Source organism: Lutra lutra, chromosome 14, assembly GCF_902655055.1.
Source record: "Lutra lutra chromosome 14, mLutLut1.2, whole genome shotgun sequence".
Classification (NCBI taxonomy): domain Eukaryota; kingdom Metazoa; phylum Chordata; class Mammalia; order Carnivora; family Mustelidae; genus Lutra; species Lutra lutra.
Window position 1 is genome coordinate 31,483,107 of NC_062291.1, and position 21,512 is coordinate 31,504,618.

The following is a 21,512-nucleotide window of genomic DNA, read 5'->3' on the forward strand; positions in this document are numbered from 1 at the left end:
GCAGAGAGCCCGATGTGGGGCTCGATCCCAGGACTCTGAGATCATGACCTGAGCTGAAGGCAGAGGCTTTAACCCACTGAGCCACCCAGGCGCCCCTAGGCTCATACTCTTATACATGGAATTCTTCATTTAAAATGTTAAGATACAGACTGCCTGGGTGGCTCGGTTGGTTAAGCATCTGACTCTTGATTTCAGCGTAGGTCGTGATCTCAGGTTCGTGAAATTGAGCCCATGTTGGGCTCTGCACTTGACATGGAGTCTGCTTAAGATTCTCTCTCTCTCTCTGCCCCTCCTCCCTCAGAAATGTGTAATACCAAACACCTATGATATTTCATTAAAAATTAGTATTAATATGGAAACATAAAACATATCAAACATTTTGTACTGAGTTATACCTGTGTTTTAGTTCTGAGAAGAGAGTGGTTTGATTTAGGGTCATTTATGACATGTGGTAGCTGTAATGATGAAGTATGTATAGAAAATAATAATTGATTAATTCCCTTCTTCAAAAAAGAGTAAGCATATATATATGTATATATATATATATATTTTTTTTTTTTAAAGAGTAAGCATAGGGGCGCCTGGGTGGCTCAGTGGGTTAAAGCCTCTGCCTTTGGCTCAGGTCATGATCTCAGGGTCCTGGTATCAAGCCCTGCATCGGGCTCTTTGCTCAGCAGGGAGCCTGCTTCCCCTTCTCTCTGTCTGCCTGCCTCTCTGCCTACTTGTGATCTCTCTGTCTGTCAAATAAATAAATAAAATCATAAAAAAAAATAAAGAGTAAGCATATAAACAGCCCTCAAAATTATTGAGATCTTGGAAGAATTACTTATCTGTTGTGTTTGCCTTGGGCCTTGCTTCCTGTCTTAGTCATTTTTACTTTCTGTAAATTCTAGGAATCCAAGTTGTGACGCTTTTAGCATTTACATCCAGAATGTAAGATCACATTTTTAAAAACAGAAGAGGGATTTTGCTATTTGAAGTCCAGCGAATTCACTTTAAAGCAAGGCTGGTCTTGCAGATGTGTCTGTCCTCGTAGAAGTAGATGGACAGTGGTGCTGTTTTGGAGGGCTGAAGATGGTATTATAAGTGATTTACATGTATTAACTCACTGAATCCTCATTAACAATCTTATGAAGTAATTTTATCAACGAGAAAACAGAAGTGCAAGAGATTGGGTGAATTGGACAAAGTAATGCACAATAGAATCACTGATTTTATTGCCTCTGTATTAAAAGGGGGTAATCTATATGCTTTTCTCGTTACGTTGAGAAAAAAATTATTGGAGCAGGGACGCCTGGGTGGCTCAGTTGGTTAAGCAGCTGCCTTCGGCTCAGGTCATGATCCCAGCCTCCTGGGATTGAGTACCACATTGGGCTCCTTGCTCGTCAGGGAGCCTGCTTCTCCCTCTGCCTCTGTCTACCACTCTGTCTGCCTATGCTTGCGCTCTCTCTATCAAATAAATAAATAAAATCTTAAAAAAAAAAGTATTGGAGCAAATATTTAAATATTTTAAATATTTTAAATTTAAATATTTAATATTTAAAACTTTGATTTGATTTTCACTAGTGGTCAGTTTAGAACAATATCACTCTAAGCTTGAACATACCTTTTTATTTGCCATAATTATGTAGGTTTTTTTATTTTTTAAGATTTTATTTTTAAGGGATGCCTGGGTGACTCAGTTAAATGTCTACCTTTGGCTCAGGTCATGATCCCAGGGTCCTGGGATCAAGTCCCACATCGAGCTCCCTGCTCAGCAGGGAGCCTGTTTCTCCTCTCTCTCCCCTGATGCTACTGCTCTCTCTCTCCTCTTATGCTCCCCTCTACTTGTGCACTCTCTTTCTCTCTCTCTCTCTGACAAATAAATAAATGCAATCTTTGAAAAAAAAAAGATTTTTTTATTTTATGTATTTTTTTAAAAAGGTTTTATTTAGGGACGCCTGGGTGGCTCAGTTGGTTAAGCGGCTGCTTTCGGCTCAGGTCATGATCCCAGAGTCCTGGGATCGAGTCCCACATCGGGCTCCTTGCTCAGCAGGGAGCCTGCTTCTCCCTCTGCCTCTGCCTGCCACTCTATCTGCCTGTGCTCACTCTTGCTCTCTCTCTCTCTCTGACAAATAAATAAATAAAATCTTAAAAAAAAAAAAGGTTTTATTTATTTATTGATAGAGAATTCACAAGTAGGCAGAGAGGCAGACAGAGGAGGAGGGGGAAGCAGGCTCCCCACATAGCAGAGAGCCCGATGTGGGGCTTGATCCCAGGACCCTGAGACCATGACCTGAGCCGAAGGCAGAAGCTTAACCCACTGAGCCACCCAGGCACCCCTAAGATTTTATTTTTTATTTTTATTGATTGATTTATTTTTTTTTTTAAGATTTCATTTATTTATTTATTTGACAGACAGAAATCACAAGTAGGCAGAGAGGCAGGCAGGGGGTGGGGAGGCAGGCTCCCTGTAAGATTTTATTTTTAAGTAATATCTACACTCAACATGGGGCTTGAACTCACAACCCCCAGATCAAGAGTTGAGTGCTCTACCAGCTGAACCAGCCAGGTGCCCCACTTATGTAGGTTTTGAAAAGATTTTTTTTTTACTGGACAAAATTAAGACTTGAAGGCAAATTGGTAGATTTTTTTTTTTTTTTTTAGTGTATTTGAGGTTCACTTTCCACAGCAGTTAAAATTCTGTCAGTTTCTAGGCAATCTCCTTTCATTGTTTGACTCTTTAAAAACGTATGATTAAGAAAATTACTTCTTGGGATGCGTGGGTGGCTCAGTTGGTTAAGTGTCTGCCTTTGGCTCAGGTCATGATCCAAGGACCCTGGGACTGAGCCCCATGTCAGGCTCCTTTCTCAGTGGGGAATCTGCTTCTTCCTCTGCCTGCAGCTTCCCCTACTTGTACTTGCTCTCTCTGACAAATATATAAAATTTTTAAAAAAGAAGAGAAAATTACTTCTTGGGTAACATGAAAATGAGCTAGTAAAAAATGAGGTATACTGAGCTTTAAAAATTTGCTTTGTCCAATTTCTCCAGAGGAGGGCGCTTGGTGTTTACAGTTTAAAATTTTAGAGTTCTGTTAAATTTTTAGAGTTCTGTTTTTCTTTAATTGTAGATTGGGAGTCCTCCTCTTGATCCTACTGAGCATTTTCTTCCTGAAGAAGAGAAACTTGCTGAACAGGAGAGATCAAAAAGGTGAGTAAGTACAGAAATCTGCTCTCACAGGTAAATTCCACGTAGTGTAGATAAGATGATTGTTCCAAAAGGCACAGTATTTTCTCTTTTGAGATGCTCCTAAAGTTGTAGAATGTGGATTCTGACATAGATTTAAAAATGTCCGTTTGCCACTTACTAGAAACGTGACCCTGTTCAAATCTGAGGCTCTGTTTTCCTCATCTCTCAGATAGCTACCATAGCCATACCCAACTCCAAGGGCTGGTGAGAGGACTGAGCTATATGAAAGTTCCATATCAATTGTAAACCTATACAAATACTCACTTCTTCTTCACAGATTTGAGAAGGTTTATACTCATAACCTCTATTACCTGGCTCAAGTCTACCAGCATATGGAAATGTTTGAGAAAGCTGCTCATTATTGTCACAGTACCCTAAAACGCCAGCTTGAACACAATGCCTACCATCCCATAGAGTGGGCTATTAATGCTGCTACCTTGTCGCAGTTTTACATCAATAAGGTAAGCTTCTCAAATAGTTGTCTAACCAAAAGTTACTGTACATGGGTATAAAAATAGAACCAGGAGTACCTTGAAAATGTCATCTTTTAAAAACAAGTAGCTTGTATTTTATGATGTAAACTGGACAGAAAAATGCAGCCCAGTTTGCCAGTATACTAGACTTATGTAGCTTTTTATTGCATTAATCCTTTTGAATGGTAAGATGCTGAATTTCTTCCTTGTCTTACATGCTGCTCTCCCCTAAAATTACATTTTAGTTACCTAAGACCAATTCGTTAATACAGAACATGATCATTCATTCTAGGGAGATGTTACCTTAAATTGCGGAGTTTATCTTATAGACACAGCTTTATCTTCATGCAGTAGTAATCTGTAACTATGAGGATTTGTCTGAGGAAGTTGACTGTTAAATGTGGGCTTCGATAAAAGCATGTGATGCATTTCAGTTATTCTTTAGAATTAACTCCTCCATAGTAATTTTTCTCTGTTGGAAATGTCTCTGCTCAGTTCCTGAGTTGTGACTCTCTATGATAAACTTCTTCTGGAGGATTACACAGAACAACCTTGAGCTTCTCAGTTGTTGATCACAGTTATTCAGAATCACGTTGGTATATTTTTAATTAACCCATTTATTCCTTTAGTTCCTAAGAGTTTTAATGCTTAACCCCTTTCAGCCACCTTTCCTGGCCAGATTTTCTATTAATCCTCAGTAAGATACTCAGCAGTAGAAATTACTTCTATTTGTATTTCTGATTCGCTCTGAAATTTTGGTAATTCTTTGCTGATCAGAGTTCCTTCTTTAAATCTCTTTGGTTACCTGCTGCTGTATCCTTCCTGGGCCTTTTTTCTTTCTAAGCTTTTTGTTAGTGCTGGTTCTGTAAATGCACCCTATGTTTAAAGTATTGTCCCACAGAATTTCATTCAGAAAAGCTATTAGCAGGCGAGAAAGGGCTGTGGTGACTGCAGCATCGCTTCTAGGACTTTGGTCTAAGATCAAGCGTGTAAGTAACGCTGTCGCGTCTCTTGGAGCATTCAGTTAAACCTGACTCATGAATCCATTCCATTGTGGTCGTCATCAGAAGTGTTACCCGGTGCCTCTGCTTGTGGCACCTTTTTTTATAGCTTCCAGAGGCCCCTTAATTTGTTTTGTTTAGCAACTTTAAAGCCACATATTCACTGTGATTTTAACTAACGCTTAAAACTCCATCGATATTAATAGTACTAAGATATTTAGATATTAATTTAAAGTATAATAAAAAATTTAAAGTTGTTAAGCATTGCTTATGTGGAGCATGCAGTAATTTTCATGAGTATCTCCCCCACCTTGTGCCTTTTTTTTTTAAACTGAAATGTTTTCTAAGTTTTTGTTACAACTAGCTTAGTTACATTGCAAATAGAGATTTGAACCATTTTTTTTTTAAGCAATGAAGTTGTCATTTTTATATCATTCTCATCTTCCATCTGGTTCCAGTGATGAGGTTTTGCTACTCGATGTGTCCCTACCTGGCAGATGCTAAAGTCCCACATTTACCAGCCACCTAGAGGGCACAAGGCACTCACTGCTGTAGCGGTGGCTGCTTGCTGGCAACAAAGCCAAATAAAACTGAAAGATAATGATGGGTAAGGGATTGCAGGGGGACAGTTAAAGCTTCTTTATGTAAACTGTAACTTTCTTTAGGCTTCTGAGGTTTAACACCAACATTCTGATCTGTAGATGTTGCTGGGCTAATACTGTACACAGTACCTAGCTAGTCTCGAGGTGGCTTCTGAATTTGCTGTCATGGAGAGATACATTTAGTGCTGAGATTTTGAAGTCATAGCCAACCATGAAAAATCTTCTCAACGAAATGAGGTATTATTAATATGAACTAGACATTTAACTAATGAGGGTGGCTTCCAACTAAAAGTTGGACTTTAACTTTGTATCTCTGCTGGGTTGTTCCTATGACTTACGTGATAAACGCTAAGTGTTTCTGAGAACTGTGCCATTCCCAAATTTGAATTAGGAAGTCTTCGAGTGTGTCGGTAAAGCAGTTCCATAAAGTTCATCTGTGAAAATCTGTTAGCTTCAAAAGTTGATGGGAATCCTCATTCATGATATGTAAATTCCCCAAATTCCAGAAGACAGGAATCTCTTCCTATCTATATTTACCCTTTTTGCCTTTGAAGTAGGATATATAGAGAGATCTCTGAAAATTAAATCTTCAAGTCCTCAGACAGGAGACACATTTATCCCAGATGGCATTTTGGCTATGTGGACTGAACCTAAAGGCCTATGGGAAGCCCTCTCAGTCTAGGATGATCACCGTTCTTGAAGCATCCTGAGTGATAACCTGAAGAGAGCTTTCAGTTCAGTCAGCAGTTGTCTCTCAACCAGTTTGGATTATTATGAAGAGTTTGGGGGGATTGTCATTTTAATCTGTGAGGTAGCTTTTTAACTAGAGTATACGTGTCATATACCTTCTTAATGTTCAGCAACCACACAGGGTCTCCTTAGTGGTTTTTACCCAATTTTATAGCTTTTCTCATACTAGAAGTCTTTATGTAAAAGTGTTGACTGCAAATAAGGCTGGGTGATGATTGCACTTACTCTTGTTTATTTCCTCCACAGCTATGTTTTATGGAGGCCAGGCACTGTTTATCTGCTGCTAATGTCATTTTTGGTCAAGCTGGAAAGATCTCAACAACAGAAGACAGTAAGTTCGTATGTGCATGTTTTATTACATAGCTTTTAGAAAACATTTTAAATTTTAGAAAATTCACGAACAGAACAAGGAACTACTATAGCCCTTTTCAGTTCACCAACTTTTAATAATTGCCTCATTTGCAATCACATTTTATTTTTCTTCAGGAGCGTTTGAGAGAAGATTGTGAATTCTAGACTCCTTTACCCCTTTAGTACTTCAGTGCATATTTCCCAAGAATATTTTCTTATATATCATAGAACAGGAAATGTAACATTGATACAATTCTTTATCTATAATGCATATTTCTGTTTCATTAATTATTCCCATAATGTCTTTTCTAGTACTAGAGTATCCAGTTCATGATTTCCTACTGCATTTACTTGTCACATCTCTTTACTGTCCTTTAATCTGGGACAGTTCCCCAGCCATTCTTTCTCTTTCACCACATAGACATTTTTGAAAAATCTAAGCCAGTTATTAAATTAGATTTCCATCAATTGGTGTTTGATGTTTCCTTAAGCTAAGAATCAGATGACACATTTTTGGTTGGAATACTGCATGAGTGATGTGTCCAAATGTCTAGTTTTTAATTACTGTGTTTTATTTGGTTTTAAAAATCACAGTTGGGCGCCTGGGTGGCTCAGTGGGTTAAGCCACTGCCTTCAGCTCAAGTCATGATCTCAGGGTCCTGGGATCGAGTCCCGCATCGGGCTCTCTGCTCAGCAGGGAGCCTGCTTCCCTCTCTCTCTCTCTGCCTGCCTCTCTGTCTACTTGTGATCTCTCTCTGTCAAATAAATAAATAAAAATCTTTAAAAAAAAAAAATCACAGTTAACATGTATATTTGAGAAAATCAAAACCACGGTGAGGTATCATCTCATTCTCATGGCTTTTATGAAAAAGACAAGAAATAACAAGTGTTGGTGAGGATGTGAAGAAAAGGGAACCCTCGTGCACTGTTGGTGAGAATGTAAATTCTCTCACAACCACTGTGGAAAACAGTATGGAGGTTCCTCAAAAATTAATAATAGAAATAATATATAGTTCAGTAATTCCACTTCTGGGTATTTTCCCAGAGAAAAAGAAAACACTAAACCGAAAGATATATGCGTCCCCATGTTCATTGCAGTATTATTTACAGTCACCAAGATATGAAAATGACTTAAGTGTCCATTGCTGGATGAGTAGTAGAAAATATGGTGTATATGCAATGGATTATTATGCAGGCAAACAAGGAGAAAAAGAGAAATCTTTTAAACTTGCAGTTATAATTAAGTTGTGGGATGTAATGTACAGCATGGTGATTGTAGTAAATACTGTATTGCATATTTGAAAGTTGCTAAGAGGGTATATCTTTAAAGCTCATTGCAAGAAAAATTGAACTGCATATGGTCATAAATATTAACTAGACTTCCTGTGATGATCATTTTGTAATATATACAAATATCAACTCATTATGTTGTGCATATGAAACTAGTGTGTAGTTGATCCTTAGTAATGTGGTGGGGTTAGGGGTCACTATTCCCTGTGTAGTTAAAAATCCATGTATAAATTTTGACTTCCTAAAACTCAATTACCAAGAGCTTACTGTGGACCAGATGCCTTACCATAACAACACATATTTTGTATGTTATATGTATTAATGCTCTATCCTTACAATGAAATAAGCCAGATAAAAGACAATGTTGGGAAAATCATGAGGAAGAGAAAATACATTTACAGTGCTGTACTGTAAAAAATTCACGTGTAAGTGAACCTGTGCAGTTCAAACCCGTGTTGTTCAGGGTCAACTATAATGTCAGTTGTACCACAATTTTAAAAAACAGTTGGAGCTTTTTATTATTATCAAATCAGTAACATATCTACATGGGGTCCCTGAACACATTTTACAAAGTTATCAACCCAATAACTTTTGCTTCCAAACCTTAAGGAGGTCAAGTACCCAGTTCCACCAGCTATTTCTGAAAGAGAAAAAAAGGACTTCATATCTAAGTACAGGTTCCAAAGTAGAATCCATTATTTGTGGATTCTATATTTGTGGATTCACCTATTGTTACCATTTACTTGTGACCCCAAACTTCGTACTCTAGGCACTTCTGTGGTCATTTGTTCAGAACAGAAAAGAAGTTGGGTCACCTGAGGTGCACGTTTTCAGCTGATGTTGAACAAGGCAACACTCGTCTTCTTGTTTCAGCTCCCCTAGAGTGAATAAGTGCCCTTTTTGTGGTTTATTTAGTACTCTATTCTTCACATTTTTGTGTTTTTTGTTGGCAATTTCATTGTTTAAAATGGCCCCCGAGTGTAGTGCTAAAGTGCTGTCCAGTGTAAACAGGTGACGGCTGTGACGTGCCTTATGGAGAAATGACAGTGCAGGATATGCTTCATTCAGGCACAGGTTATAGTGCTGTTGGTCCTGAGTTCAGTGTTAATAAGCCAACAGTAGATACTAAGTAAGGGATCGTTAAATAGAAACACACACAAAATAAAGTTACACATATTGATCAGGTGATGAAAATGTGACCAGAAGCTCATGGCAATCTAACCCTGTATTTTTCCAAGTTGTTTCAGCATTTGCTAATAATTCCGTGTTCACAGTGACTATAGAAAGAACATAACTATCACGGATAATGAGAGTCAACTGTATGTTGTTTCTTTAGTTTTACTGTTGGAGATAAAAACCCCCCTTTTGGGGGCACCGAGGTGGCTTAGTTGGTCAAGTGTCTGACTCTTGATTTCACCTGAGGTCATGATCTCAGGGTTGTGGGATTGAGCCCCACGTTGGGCTCCCTGCTCAGTGGAGGGTCTGCTTGAGATTCTCTCCCCCGTCCCCGTTCCACCCCCCCCCCACTTTCTCTCTCAAATAAATAAATAAATCTTAAGAAGGAATAACAAACCCACTTTTTCTGCGGAACCAAATGTTCATCTAAAGGAGACCATCAAACCCACCAGTGAGTTGCTTCAGTGCCATGCTTCTGTGTTGTTTGGGAGGCTAGTGACTTGATTCTCTCCCTGTAGAGCTGGGCACTGTGACTGTTATACTTGGTGTTGGTGGTACACCCATGATGATGGAAAAGGTAGCCTACAGAGGAAGGTTTACATAGATTAATAGCAGTACTTCATTAAATCTGATATGGAGATGGAAGGTGAAATTTCATGTTACTAAGGATTTTTTCTCAAATAGTGAAAGCCAAAATAATTTAAATGATGAAAGTTATTTACTTATTTACATTGTCATTTTATTTATTTTTTAAGTACTCTCCATGCCCAGTGTGGAGACCAATATGGGGCTTGAACTCACGACCTGGAGATCAAGACCTGAGCTGAGATCGAGAGTTGGAAGCTTAACAGACTGAGCTACCCAGGTGCCCCAAATCATGCAAATTCTTAAAATAAATTTTTTTGCGGGGCGCCTGGGTGGCTCAGTGGGTTAAGCCGCTGCCTTCAGCTCAGGTCATGATCTCAGGGTCCTGGGATCGAGTCCCGCATCGGGCTCTCTGCTCAGCAGGGAGCCTGCTTCCCTCTCTCTGTCTCTCTGCCTGCCTCTCTGTCTACTTGTGATCTCTCTCTGTCAAATAAATAAATAAAATCTTTTAAAAAAAAAAATAAATAAATAAATTTTTTTGCTAAAAGGAATGCCTTCCACGGGTGTAACTTAAATATTTTGGTAAAACTGGATATGGGACTTGCATTACAAAATGAAATTATTGGGCCTTCACTAAACTACCTCCATCATTCTGAACGTTAGTTTGGGGGAAGCTTTGCACCCAGGACTAACTTTTAATTCATGAGAACTCCATTTCATTTTGAATTTCACTAAATTGGAATTTTTGACAAATTGGTTAATAGTTATGCTGACTTTCACCTTGTTTGACATATTTCTCTTCTTTTCTTGAGAGAGAGACCATGTATGCGTGCACAAACTTAGGGAAGGGGCAGAGGCAGAGAGAAAGAATGTTTCTCTTTATTTTAGATTTTATTTATTTATTTGGAGGGAGAGAGAATGAGCGAGAGGGAGAGGTAGAGAGAATCTGAATCAGACTCCACGCAGAGCCTGATGTCAGGCTTGATCCCACAACCTCGAGATCATGACCTGACTTTGTGTAGATTTGTTTCTTATAGAAGAAGTGGAAACAACAGAATTAGAAGATGGTTATATTACAAGAATGGTTATATAACCCAGGGAACATCTATTTAATCGTATGTAATGCTATACTTAAAAAATGTTAAAGAGTTGATAATGATATGGGTGAAGTGTTAGTGGTAGAATATGTAAAAGAAAAACCTATATTCAAAATTGAGTATACATTGTGACCTTAGTTTTTACAGACAACACACAAGAAAAAAACTAGAAGGAAATCTACAAAAATAATAACGTGAGTGCCTCTGGGTGGTTGGAATTTTGGGTGGGTTTTCCCCCCACTGCTTCGGTGAGAATCTGTTACTCTTAAATTCAGGAAAAAGTGCTTTAAGAAGAATGTAGTACAAAGTGAAAATTGTGATGGTGACCATTAAATAAATAACGTTCTGTGATTTTAGCTACTGAAGCTGAAGGAGATGTACCAGAGCTTTACCATCAAAGAAAAGGAGAGATAGCACGATGCTGGATCAAATATTGTTTGACTCTCCTGCAGAATGCCCAGCTTTCCATGCAGGTAATGTAGTCAGAAGTTGCCTTTTTTTTTTTTTTTTTTTCCCTTAAATAAGCAGGAAGGAAGTAAAAGCTTAAAATGGTAGTTATGTTTGTTGGGCTCATTGCATGTTTATTATGCACGGTGTGCAGAATGCTCTCAAATATTTCTTGTTTTCCCATCTGCCTTTTAGAATCTTACTTGTTTAAGGTCTATCCCAAATACCACTTCTTCCTTAAAGACTTTCCTTTGGATAGACTATAAATTCCTGGAGAGGTAGGGGCTGCATCATATTCATATTATTATCACCAGGCACAGTAGATTCTCAATATATTAATTGTTCAGTGTGTAATTCTTCATAGCCTAGATGTACCATTTGCCTTCTTTAAACACCATAAAACTTTCCTTGCCCATCCTAAATTACTTAGATTTTGCTTTGTATTATCTCTTCATATTCTTATCTTTTTCCTTTACATCTTTTTAGACGATAAGCAACCTAATCTTTATATACTTTATACAGTACATATATTTATATTTATTTTATAAAAATCTGTATCTGGAAATAGCCCTGCCAGTTTATAGTAGTTGTATGTTTATGGCATTTTACTTAATCTCTCTTTGTCTCAATTTTCTCACAAAGGAGGTGGAGTTGATAACAGTACTTAACCTAATAATGTTATTGTTATCAGAGTTAAATTAACATATATATGCTAATCCATACTGAATCCTACTTTCTTTTTTTTTTAATAAAGATTTTATTCATTTATTTGACAGAGATCACAAGTAGGCAGAGAGGCAGGCAGAGAGAGAGAGAGAGAGGAGGAAGCACGCTCCCTGCTAAGCAGAGAGCCCGATGGGGGGCTTGATCCCAGGACTCTGCGATCATGACCTGAGCTGAAGGCAGAGGCTTTAACCCACTGAGCCACCCAGGCGCCCCTGAATCCTATTTTCTAACCACTAAGGAGGAAAGTAAATCATTTGGATGCAGTATACTAAACATAGATACATAGAAAACTTTCCTGGAGGAGTTAGGCTTTTTTTTTTTTTTTTTGCATGCATTAAAATACAATAATTTTTACTAGTGATAATATAGAACTTATGAAACTACTAAACAAAAGAAAACCAAACCACAAAACCCCAAAAGCATACATCGTGCAAGGATGAGAACATTTTAGAGGTAGAGGGTAAAGGTGAGGCATATTTGGGAAAGAAAGGAAATAGGGAGAGCTAGATAGTTTTATGTCTAGAGAAGCTGGAGCTAGGAAAAGCCATCAACTTGCTTCTGCTCAGAAAGCAGCCAGGAAAGCATGTAAATAAGCAAACAGCCAGGGAGCAAGTAAGTAAATAAGATTTGGGAGACTTAGGGCCTGCATTTGAAGTAATTGTGCCAAGCGAAATAGACTGTCATTTAACTCCTACCCACCACTTACTTGATGCTTCCCAGACTGGGCACCAGGACTTACACCTGATTGCTTGAAACTGCTTTTAATAGTCGCCTGCTCTGAAATGACTCAGATTCTTCTTAATCTGACTTTGCTACTTTAACTTCCTCCTTTGATTATCTGTTCCCCTGAAAAACTTTCTTCAACTCAAGTTTAAGACCTACACAGATGTACTTACGCCAGCTTTGTGCTGGTCGTTGTCCAAGGAGGAAGAAGAGTAGACTTGGGGTTTTCCTTCATGTAGAAGTGTACCTTGGGTCAGTTCCACAAAGGAGAGACACCATGCCAGAGGACATGTAAGGGGAAATAGCATGTGAAGGATGCTCTGGGAATGAGTCGGAATTAGCTGGACTGGAAAAATGGAAGTTCAGGATTCCCGCGAGCGGAAGCAGCACAGGGAGTGTAGTATTAGATGGGGTGGACAAAGGCCTGTGAGGCTGGGCAGAGTGGGAGAGCACGTGAGCTAAGACAGAGTCAGAAGGGGGCTGGCATAAACAGGGCCTTTGAGGAGTGGAGGCTTGAAGTGTTTTGGAATAGTCGCTTGGGGGGCGAATTGAGGGGAAGTACCAGGAGAGGAGGGAGATTAGGTAGAAGAGCACTGTGACAGTCCAGGTGGGAGGTGAAGGGAGCTTGGTCTGGGGTGGTGTCAGGACAGATGGAAGAGGAAAGAATGGATTCCAGAGCTCTTCGGGAAGCAAATGTAAAGGACTTGGAGACAGACTGAAAGTGTGGGGTAAAGGGGAGCAAGGAGGGACAGCTCAAGGATGATTTCCGGGCTGTTGACTGTCCAGGTAGACGGAGGCGTCTTCACTCAGACAGTACTAGGGTAGGAAGCAGCAGCAGAAGAACAGGAGTTCTGCTGTGGACATCCTGCAGATGAGGAGCCTTTGGGTGTTCTGACAGGAGAGGTCTGTGGGGGGCTTTGGATACAGGGCTGCAGCTCGTGAAGAGGTGTGGCTGTAGCTGTAGCGCTGTGAGGCATCATCACATGGGAAATGGTTGCAGCCGTGGGTGCGCACAGTCACCTAGAGGGCGGCGCCATCCAGTAGAAATCGAATACCAGCCCTGTATGTAATTTTCAGTTTTCTAATGGCCACATTAAAAAAGGAGGAAGGGTGAATTAACTTTATACCTTTTATTACCCAGATTATATTTTAAAAATTGTCATTGATATTAAAGAGATTTAAAATTATTTTTGATTTAAGTCTTAGAATTGGGTATATCATGTGGATACAGCCCACATTTCAGTTTGAACGTGCTGCATTTCCAGTGCCCAGGAGTCAGTCATCCACATGCGGTCACCAGCTATTGTTTTGAACAGTGCAGATCAAGAGACAATGTTGAGTGACAGGAAGAAAAGGCTTGGGCGGGGGGAGCATAGAGGGATCTGATGTTCAGTTTTATTGGCCAGGAAGAGGAAGATGAATTTAGTATTTTCTTTTTTTTTTTTTTTTTTTTTAAGATTTATTTGAGAGAGAGAGAGTGGTGGGAGTATGAGTGGGAGGAGGGGCAAAAAGGGAGGGGGAGAGAATCTCAAGCAGATTCTGTGCTGAGCCAGGAGCCTACCGCAGGGCTTGATCCCAGGACACATGAGATAATGACGTCAGCTGAAACCAAGAGCAGGACACTTCACCGACTGAACCATGCAGACACCCTGAGCTTAATCTCTCTCTCTCTCTTTTTTTTTTTTTTAAGATTTTATTTATTTGAGAGAGAATGAGAGAGAAAGCATGTACGCACAAGTAGGGGAGCAGCAGGCAGAGTGAGAGGGAGAAGCAGGCTTCCTACCGAGCAAGGAGTCAGATGCGGGGCTTGATCCCAGGACCGTGGGATAATGACCCCAGCTGAAGGCAGACACTTAACCAGTTGAGCCAGCAAGGCACTCTGCTTAGTCTATTTTTTTAAACCATTTTACCTTTTTTTTTTCTTTTTCCTGTCCTGAGAGGTAGGGGGAGATTTCTTTGACAGTAGATTTAACTGTGTCTTCACTTGAGTGTCTTTGAGACCTAGGACATTTCTCTGTATTTCTCTAAATAACTTCTAGCATAGACATCATATCATTAATCTTAATGGCATCTTGGTGTAGTATTTTTAGGATATAGATTACAGTCGCATTCTAATATTAAAATATTAATATTGCATGTGTATAATGTTTCACAGTCTCTAAGGTTCTTTCATACGTATTTATCTTACCTGAAAAGAGAAACTATAAATGAGTTTTAGCTCCCTGAAGAGGAAAGTCATGTATAAGCAGCTTATTTGATTTAAATATCTTTTTCTTGTTCTTACATTTTTAATACAATTGAAATATAATTAGAAGAAAGGAGTTTTAAAAGATGTGTAAGATTATGGTACCTCCATAAACCCAGCTAAGAAAGAGGGCTTTCTTTTCTTTCTTCTTTAGTTTGCCATAATATTATTTGACAGCAGGAGATCAGTGTGCTGTCTCACCATAATGTATTTTTTTCTTTCAGGACAACATAGGAGAGCTTGATCTTGATAAACAATCTGAACTTAGAGCTTTAAGGAAAAAAGAATTAGATGAGGAAGAAAGGGTGAGGAAGAAAGCTGTACAGTTTGGAACCGGTGAGCTGTGTGACGCCATCTCCGCGGTGGAAGAGAAAGTGAGCTATCTGAGACCTTTAGATTTTGAAGAAGCCAGAGAACTTTTCTTACTGGGTCAACACTATGTCTTTGAGGCAAAAGAGTTCTTTCAGATTGATGGTTATGTCACTGACCATATCGAAGTGGTCCAAGACCACAGTGCTCTGTTTAAGGTGCTCGCCTTCTTTGAAACCGATATGGAGAGACGGTGCAAGATGCATAAACGGAGAATAGCCATGCTAGAGCCCCTCATTGTGGACCTGAATCCACAGTATTACCTGTTGGTCAACAGGCAGATTCAGTTTGAGATTGCACATGCGTACTATGACATGATGGATTTGAAGGTTGCCATTGCCGACAAGCTGAGGGACCCCGATTCACACATTGTAAAAAAAATAAATAATCTCAATAAGTCAGCGTTGAAGTACTACCAGCTCTTCCTAGACTCCCTGAGAGACCCAAATAAAGTCTTTCCTGAGCACATAGGGGAAGATGTTCTTCGCCCTGCCATGTTAGCTAAGTTTCGAGTTGCCCGTCTCTATGGCAAAATCATCACTGCAGATCCCAAGAAAGAGCTAGAAAATTTGGCAACATCGTTGGAACATTACAAATTTATTGTTGATTACTGTGAAAAGCACCCTGAGGCTGCCCAGGAAATAGAAGTTGAGTTAGAACTTAGTAAAGAGATGGTGAGTCTTCTTCCAACAAAAATGGAGAGATTTAGAACCAAGATGGCCTTGACTTAATAATCCTTGTTTTTAATGAAAGTGCAATATTAAAGAGAGATTTCCCCTTAGTCAAACAAACCCCATTCCATTGTGATGTTTACCTTTCTAGCCAGATGAGTGCAGTTTGAACTTGATATAACATACCAATTGTCTTTGCTAGGACCTTAATCAACATAAAGATAATTTATACCTAATTATGTAAATTGCCTTGTTAAGGTGACATGTGATTGGTATGTTAGATTGCTTGTTTCCTATTTAAGTAGAAACCTTTCCTGCCTCAGTTTCTAAAGGTAGGTTCTTTGTTGGCTAGTACTTGATAGATTTGTTAAGAGGAACAACTCCGGAGTTACATACATACCTGGTAGATAAGCCTGTTAATTAAAAAGTAACTTCTTGTAGTTATTCTTCCCAAAATACTTACTTTCCTAATTCCCAGAGAAATCGCTCCTTTTCTGATAACATCAAAAAACTAAGTTATATTGTTGCAAAGTACTGTAAAGTAGTTTATCTCATTTATAGAGGAAAAGGCCTTGTTGGAAATAAATTGACTTGTTTCACTAATAAAAGCTTCCATTTACTCTTTTGTTTTCTTTTAAGAATTCATTTTATTTTTGGCACTTCGAGTGTATTGCTCTACTTGAAGCCAGAGAAGAATATTTCTTGGGCCTCATCTCACAGTTAGAAAACATTAAAACCTCATTCCAAACCAGCACAGATAGTCTCTGTGCTGGAAAAATCTACTGGCTGAGTTTCTTACAAGAGCATTTTGGTGTATTTATAAACCTTGAAGCACTTTTGAAAAAGAATATGTACTTCAAAATAACATCATTAATATACGTTAGTCATTTCAAGAAATGAAGAATTGAAATGGAGTCCCTGTGAAGCACAAAAATCAAGATCGGTTGTAAGGTTTGATGCAGAGAATCTCTGTGTCTGTTGGCTTGCCTATTAATTTGCTTTGGAAAGCCTAGGACTCAGTCGACTCTATGTGTGATAAACACCCTGCTTTTTCTCTGACATCAATTTTTCAGGAAGAAAAAAGAATCAGCATGACAGCCATGTATAACTCACTCCATATTTAATATTGATTGTTAGGTGTTGGATGTGGGTCAGGTACTGTTCTCGCTGCTGTAAGCATAGAGGACACCGTGATGAACAAGATCAACAAGGTCCTGCCATCACGGAGCAACTGAACCAACGAGCAGAGTGATGTCGGGTCAGGAGTGCTGTTAAGGAAGGAACCAGAGTTGATACGGTAAACATTTAATAGGAAGGGGTGCCTGATTTAGCTACGGTCATCTGGAGAGGCCTCTGAAAATGTAGAAGGTGACATTGAGAACCAGACGGGGGGAAAAGGCGGTCAAGATCCTGTGGTGGCGTATTCTGGAGCGTGCTGGGCGCTCAGGCTGGAAGAAGTGGAGGAAGCCACTTGGCTTTAGAAGATAGGAAAGGCCGGTGTGGCTGCAGCAGATGAGGATTGTGGAATGGGGTCGGTCAGGCACAGACAGAGAGTCCAGACAGAGAAGGTTTTGTAGAGGAGGAGAAGGAGTTTGCATTTTATTCTATGTACAGTGGGAAACCTTTGTAGAATTTTTTTTTAAGGTTTTATTTATTTATTTGACAGAGATCACAAGTAGGCAGAGAGGCAGGCAGAGAGAGAGGAGGAATCAGGCTCCCTGCTGAGCAGAAAGCCCGATGCAGGGCTGGATCCCAGGACCGTGAGATCATGACCCGAGCTGAAGGCAGAGGCTTTAACCCGCTGAGCCACGCAGGCGCCCCACCTTTGTAGAATTTTAAAAGGAGAGTGGCATGATCTGATTGGCATATAAGAAACCACTCTGGCTCCGAGGGAGAGAGTAAATTGGAAGGGAAGGGGCAGGCACAGGGCTGGGGGGAAGGTAACAGGGAGACAAGCTGGTTCCATTAAGATTAATCTGAGTGGTTTGGACTAGAGTGATAGAGGAGGGATGGAGAGGAGTGGATAAATTCCATATGTGCTTTGCAAACAGAATGACAGGACATGTTAAAGGATTAAATGGAAGGCATGAGCGGAAGAGAAGAATCAGGAACCATATTAAGTTGGAGTGTGCAGGAGAAATGTGTTGCTATGAAGGAATGAGGGGTTAGAGTTAAGAGTTTTGTTTAGGATGTTAAGATGCTTGAGATGAAATGATGGCTAATAAATCCACTAATCTGACTTTAAAAGGAAAGTGAAGGGGCTCGAGATGGGAGGGAGTGTTCTTGGGGACAAGTGATAATGACTGCATCTCAGCTGCTCTCATTTCTTCAGCTGTCTTTTGAAAACTGATTCTAGAACAAATCCCCCTGTTATAAGCCTTTCTTGATAGAGCTGTTCTGCTACCAACTGACTCAGTTTCATAACTGCATTTATCTAGTCATTCACTATTCCTTTAACAACTGCTGAGCTCCTTCTGTGTGCTAATCATTATTTTAATCTCTGAGAAGATGGTTCGTAAGACACAGCCTTGTGAGCCTTGAGCACTTTTTTCCTCCCAACTGTGTTATTCAACTTGAGTTCAAACGATATTATTCAGGTATCACAGGCACTGGTCTTGAAACCAGTCTTTATCCTTAGAACCGTCCACATACTCTGCTGTTTATCGTTTGCTGTCTGTGGTGACTGTTCATATTTTAAGACTGTGTCTTTGGTTATCAGCAGAGCAGCTGACCTGCTGTCTCGCAGTCCTGCATTCTGTTTGCATACCTGACTCTACAGATGGCTTTTCCTGAGCCTTGCTTCCCAGAGACAGCTGTCCTCCAACACTGCGTTGCTTCTCTAAATTAGTAGTTCTCAAACTTTGTGGTCTCAAGACCCCTTTGCACTTAAAATTATTGAGGACGCCAAAAGGCTTTTGTTTATGTATAGTATAACTTTCTGTATTTGTCCCACTGAAAATTCAAATTAAGAAGATGTTAGCAGTTTATGTTAAAATGGCAATTGAACCCATTTGATTGAAACAAACTTTTATGAAAATTGAAGCTTTTTCCCCCCAAAAGTGGCATATTTTATATTTTCGCAAATATTTTTTAAATTCCAGTATCCTTAACATAGTGTTACATTCATTTCAGGTGTACAGTACAGTGATTCAGCAGTTCTGTATAGCCAGTGCTCATCAAGATGAGCGTGCTCTAAATCCCCTTCACCTTTTTCATGCCTCCATACACCTGCCCTCTGGCAGCCGTGTTTGTTCACTAGACTTAAGGGTCTGTTTCTTGGTTTCTCTTTAATTTGTTTGGGTGTTTTGTTTCTTACATTCCACATGTGAATGAAATCATAAGGCACCTGTCCTCTGACCAACTTACTCTACTCAGCATTAAACTCTCCAGATCCATCCATACTCTTGCAAATGGCAAAACTTCACCTGTTTTTGTTTTGTTTTTTTTTAAGATTTAAAAAATTATTTTAGGGTGCCTGGGTGGCTCAGTGGGTTAAGCTGCTGCCTTTGGCTCAGGTTGTGATCTCAGGGTCCTGGGATCGAGCCCTGCGTCGGGCTCTCTGCTCAGCGGGAAGCCTGCTTCCTCCTCTCTGCTTACTTCTCTGCCTGCTTGTGATCTCTCTCTGTCAAATAAATAAATAAAATCTTTAAAAAAAATTATTTTTAAGTAATCTCCACACCTAGTGTGGGGCTCAAACTCATGACTACAAGATCAAGAGTTGCACGCTCCACTGACCGATCAGTCAGGCTCCGCCAACGTCACCCTTTTTAATGGCTGAGTAATATTCCATATTCATTTTCTCATTTTCTCTCTCTCTCTCTCTCTCTCTCTCTCATTCTTTCTCTGTCACATCTTTCTCATTCATCAACCAATGGACACTTGGGCTGCTTCCTCCCATGGCTGTTGTCAACAGTGCTGCAGTAAACATACAGGTGTGTAAATTTTCAAATTCTTTGGGTAAATACCCAGCAGTGGAATAAGTGGCTCATACAATAATTCTAGTTTTTTGAGGAACATCCATACAGTTTTCCACAGTGGCTGCACCAGTTTGCATTCCCAACAGTGCGAGAGGGTTCCTTCTCCACATCCTTGCCAACACTTGTTTCTTCAGTTTCTGAGTTGTAGCCATTCTGACAGCTATGAGGTGATGTCTCACTGTGGTTTCGATTTGCATCTCCGTGAAGGCGAGTGATGCTAAGCATGGAAACAGGTTTGTTTAAATGCTGTTCTTACTCCTTTGCTGTTACTCTCAGGGAGACTCTTCCTCTTCCCTTGCAAGTCCTCAGAGAAAGTTTTCGCAGTTGTCTGTAACCTAGTGGAGTGTTCTGGGTCATGCACATGTTCATCTCTGCTTTTCAGGTCACAGCTTGAGGCGATGCTTTCAGTTTCTCCCATGATGATCTGAGAGGAGGGGCTTGATGTGTATTTTTCTTTTTGGTTTTTGACTAGAAAATAGACCTGCCCACACTTCAAAGAATGATTTAATTATTTAAGTACTGTCTACACCCAGTGTGGAGCTTGAACTCCACGACCTTGAGATCAAGAGTCGCATGTCCCATAAGCAGCCGGCCAGGCTCCGCAACCTGTTCACACTCTCAAGGCTATTTGTTTTGGACAGTTAAATTTCTTCTTCTGCTCAGGGGTTGGCAAGCTTTCTGTAAAGGGCTTTCTGTAAAGGACGATCATTATTTTAGACTTTCTGGACCATATGATCAGTTGCAACTCTTTGATCCTGCTGTAGACAAGACAAGAATAAATGGAGCTCTGCTCTAATAAACCCTCACTCACAGAAATGGGGCAACCAGGTGGGCATGGTTTGCCAACTCTTGCTTTTACTGTTTACTTTTGGAGTTTATTCATATGTTATATATAACATACCTACAGAAGCTAGTGTTACTTAGCACTAATCTACTCCAGGCGCTCTACTAAGTACTTTACATACGTAATTTCATATATTTGCCTCAAAAACTTTAGGCCATGTGTACAATTACACCCCTTTTCCAGAATGTGAAACAGGCTTGGAGAGTAAGCTTCCGTGATGTACCCAAGGTCACGTGGCTTGCCAGTGGCAGAGCTATTAACTTGAACTAAGGTCAATATTCACATCTTTTACAAAGTTCACAAGCCGCTAGTTCTAGGACTTTTAGTTTCAGTGGAAAACTACACTTCGAGTAAAATTGCTGACAAGCCATCAAGTTAGCCAGATTAACCAAAAATCACATATTGTCCAAACCATAATTATATCTATATATATTTTTAAAGGATTATTTTGTACCTAAGTATCTGTTGCAGTATTTCCAAACTTTTCATAGCTACCCACACTACATGTCTGCTTTCGATTATCACAGTTAGCTACTAGTTAGGAGATATGAAGAGAGAAAACTCAAAGATGTCAGGACAGCAATATTTTCTAAATGGCCCAGTAGGTATAGATGTACCCGTGTTGTAGGAGGCCATACATAAATGGGCCTTTGGTCATTTTGTACTCTAGAGACATGGAATCTTAGGGAGGAAGAAAAAAAAAAAAAAACAATTGGAAGCCATAATATCCATTCAAATTGTTTTTATCATGACTTTTTATTATTATTAGACTTGGGGAAAACCTAGAATGGGAAAAAATTCAAGAAGGCAGGAACTATGTGTCAAGGAGGAATCTCAGAAAAAATATAGTTCTCATGAACTCACCCAGATAACCCACACAACACATGTAATCCAACCAGACTCTAAGGCAGTAACTTCTTTTTCAGAAAGGCCATGACCTAATATTAATTTTTTATC

General features: G+C 39.7%; 1 protein-coding gene across 1 annotated transcript in view; it reads left to right on the forward strand.

The window, feature by feature from the left end:
* The window catches only part of KIFBP (kinesin family binding protein), a 36,477-nt gene extending 20,118 nt beyond the window's left edge, over positions 1 to 16,359 (forward strand). The window contains exons 3-7 of the mRNA XM_047702125.1: positions 3,110 to 3,189; positions 3,506 to 3,689; positions 6,301 to 6,385; positions 10,911 to 11,026; positions 14,919 to 16,359. Of these exons, the coding sequence (XP_047558081.1) occupies positions 3,110 to 3,189; positions 3,506 to 3,689; positions 6,301 to 6,385; positions 10,911 to 11,026; positions 14,919 to 15,794 (1,341 nt within the window). The 3' untranslated portion in view covers positions 15,795 to 16,359. The remainder of the gene's footprint in view (positions 1 to 3,109; positions 3,190 to 3,505; positions 3,690 to 6,300; positions 6,386 to 10,910; positions 11,027 to 14,918) is intronic.
* Positions 16,360 to 21,512: the final 5,153 nt, after the last annotated feature.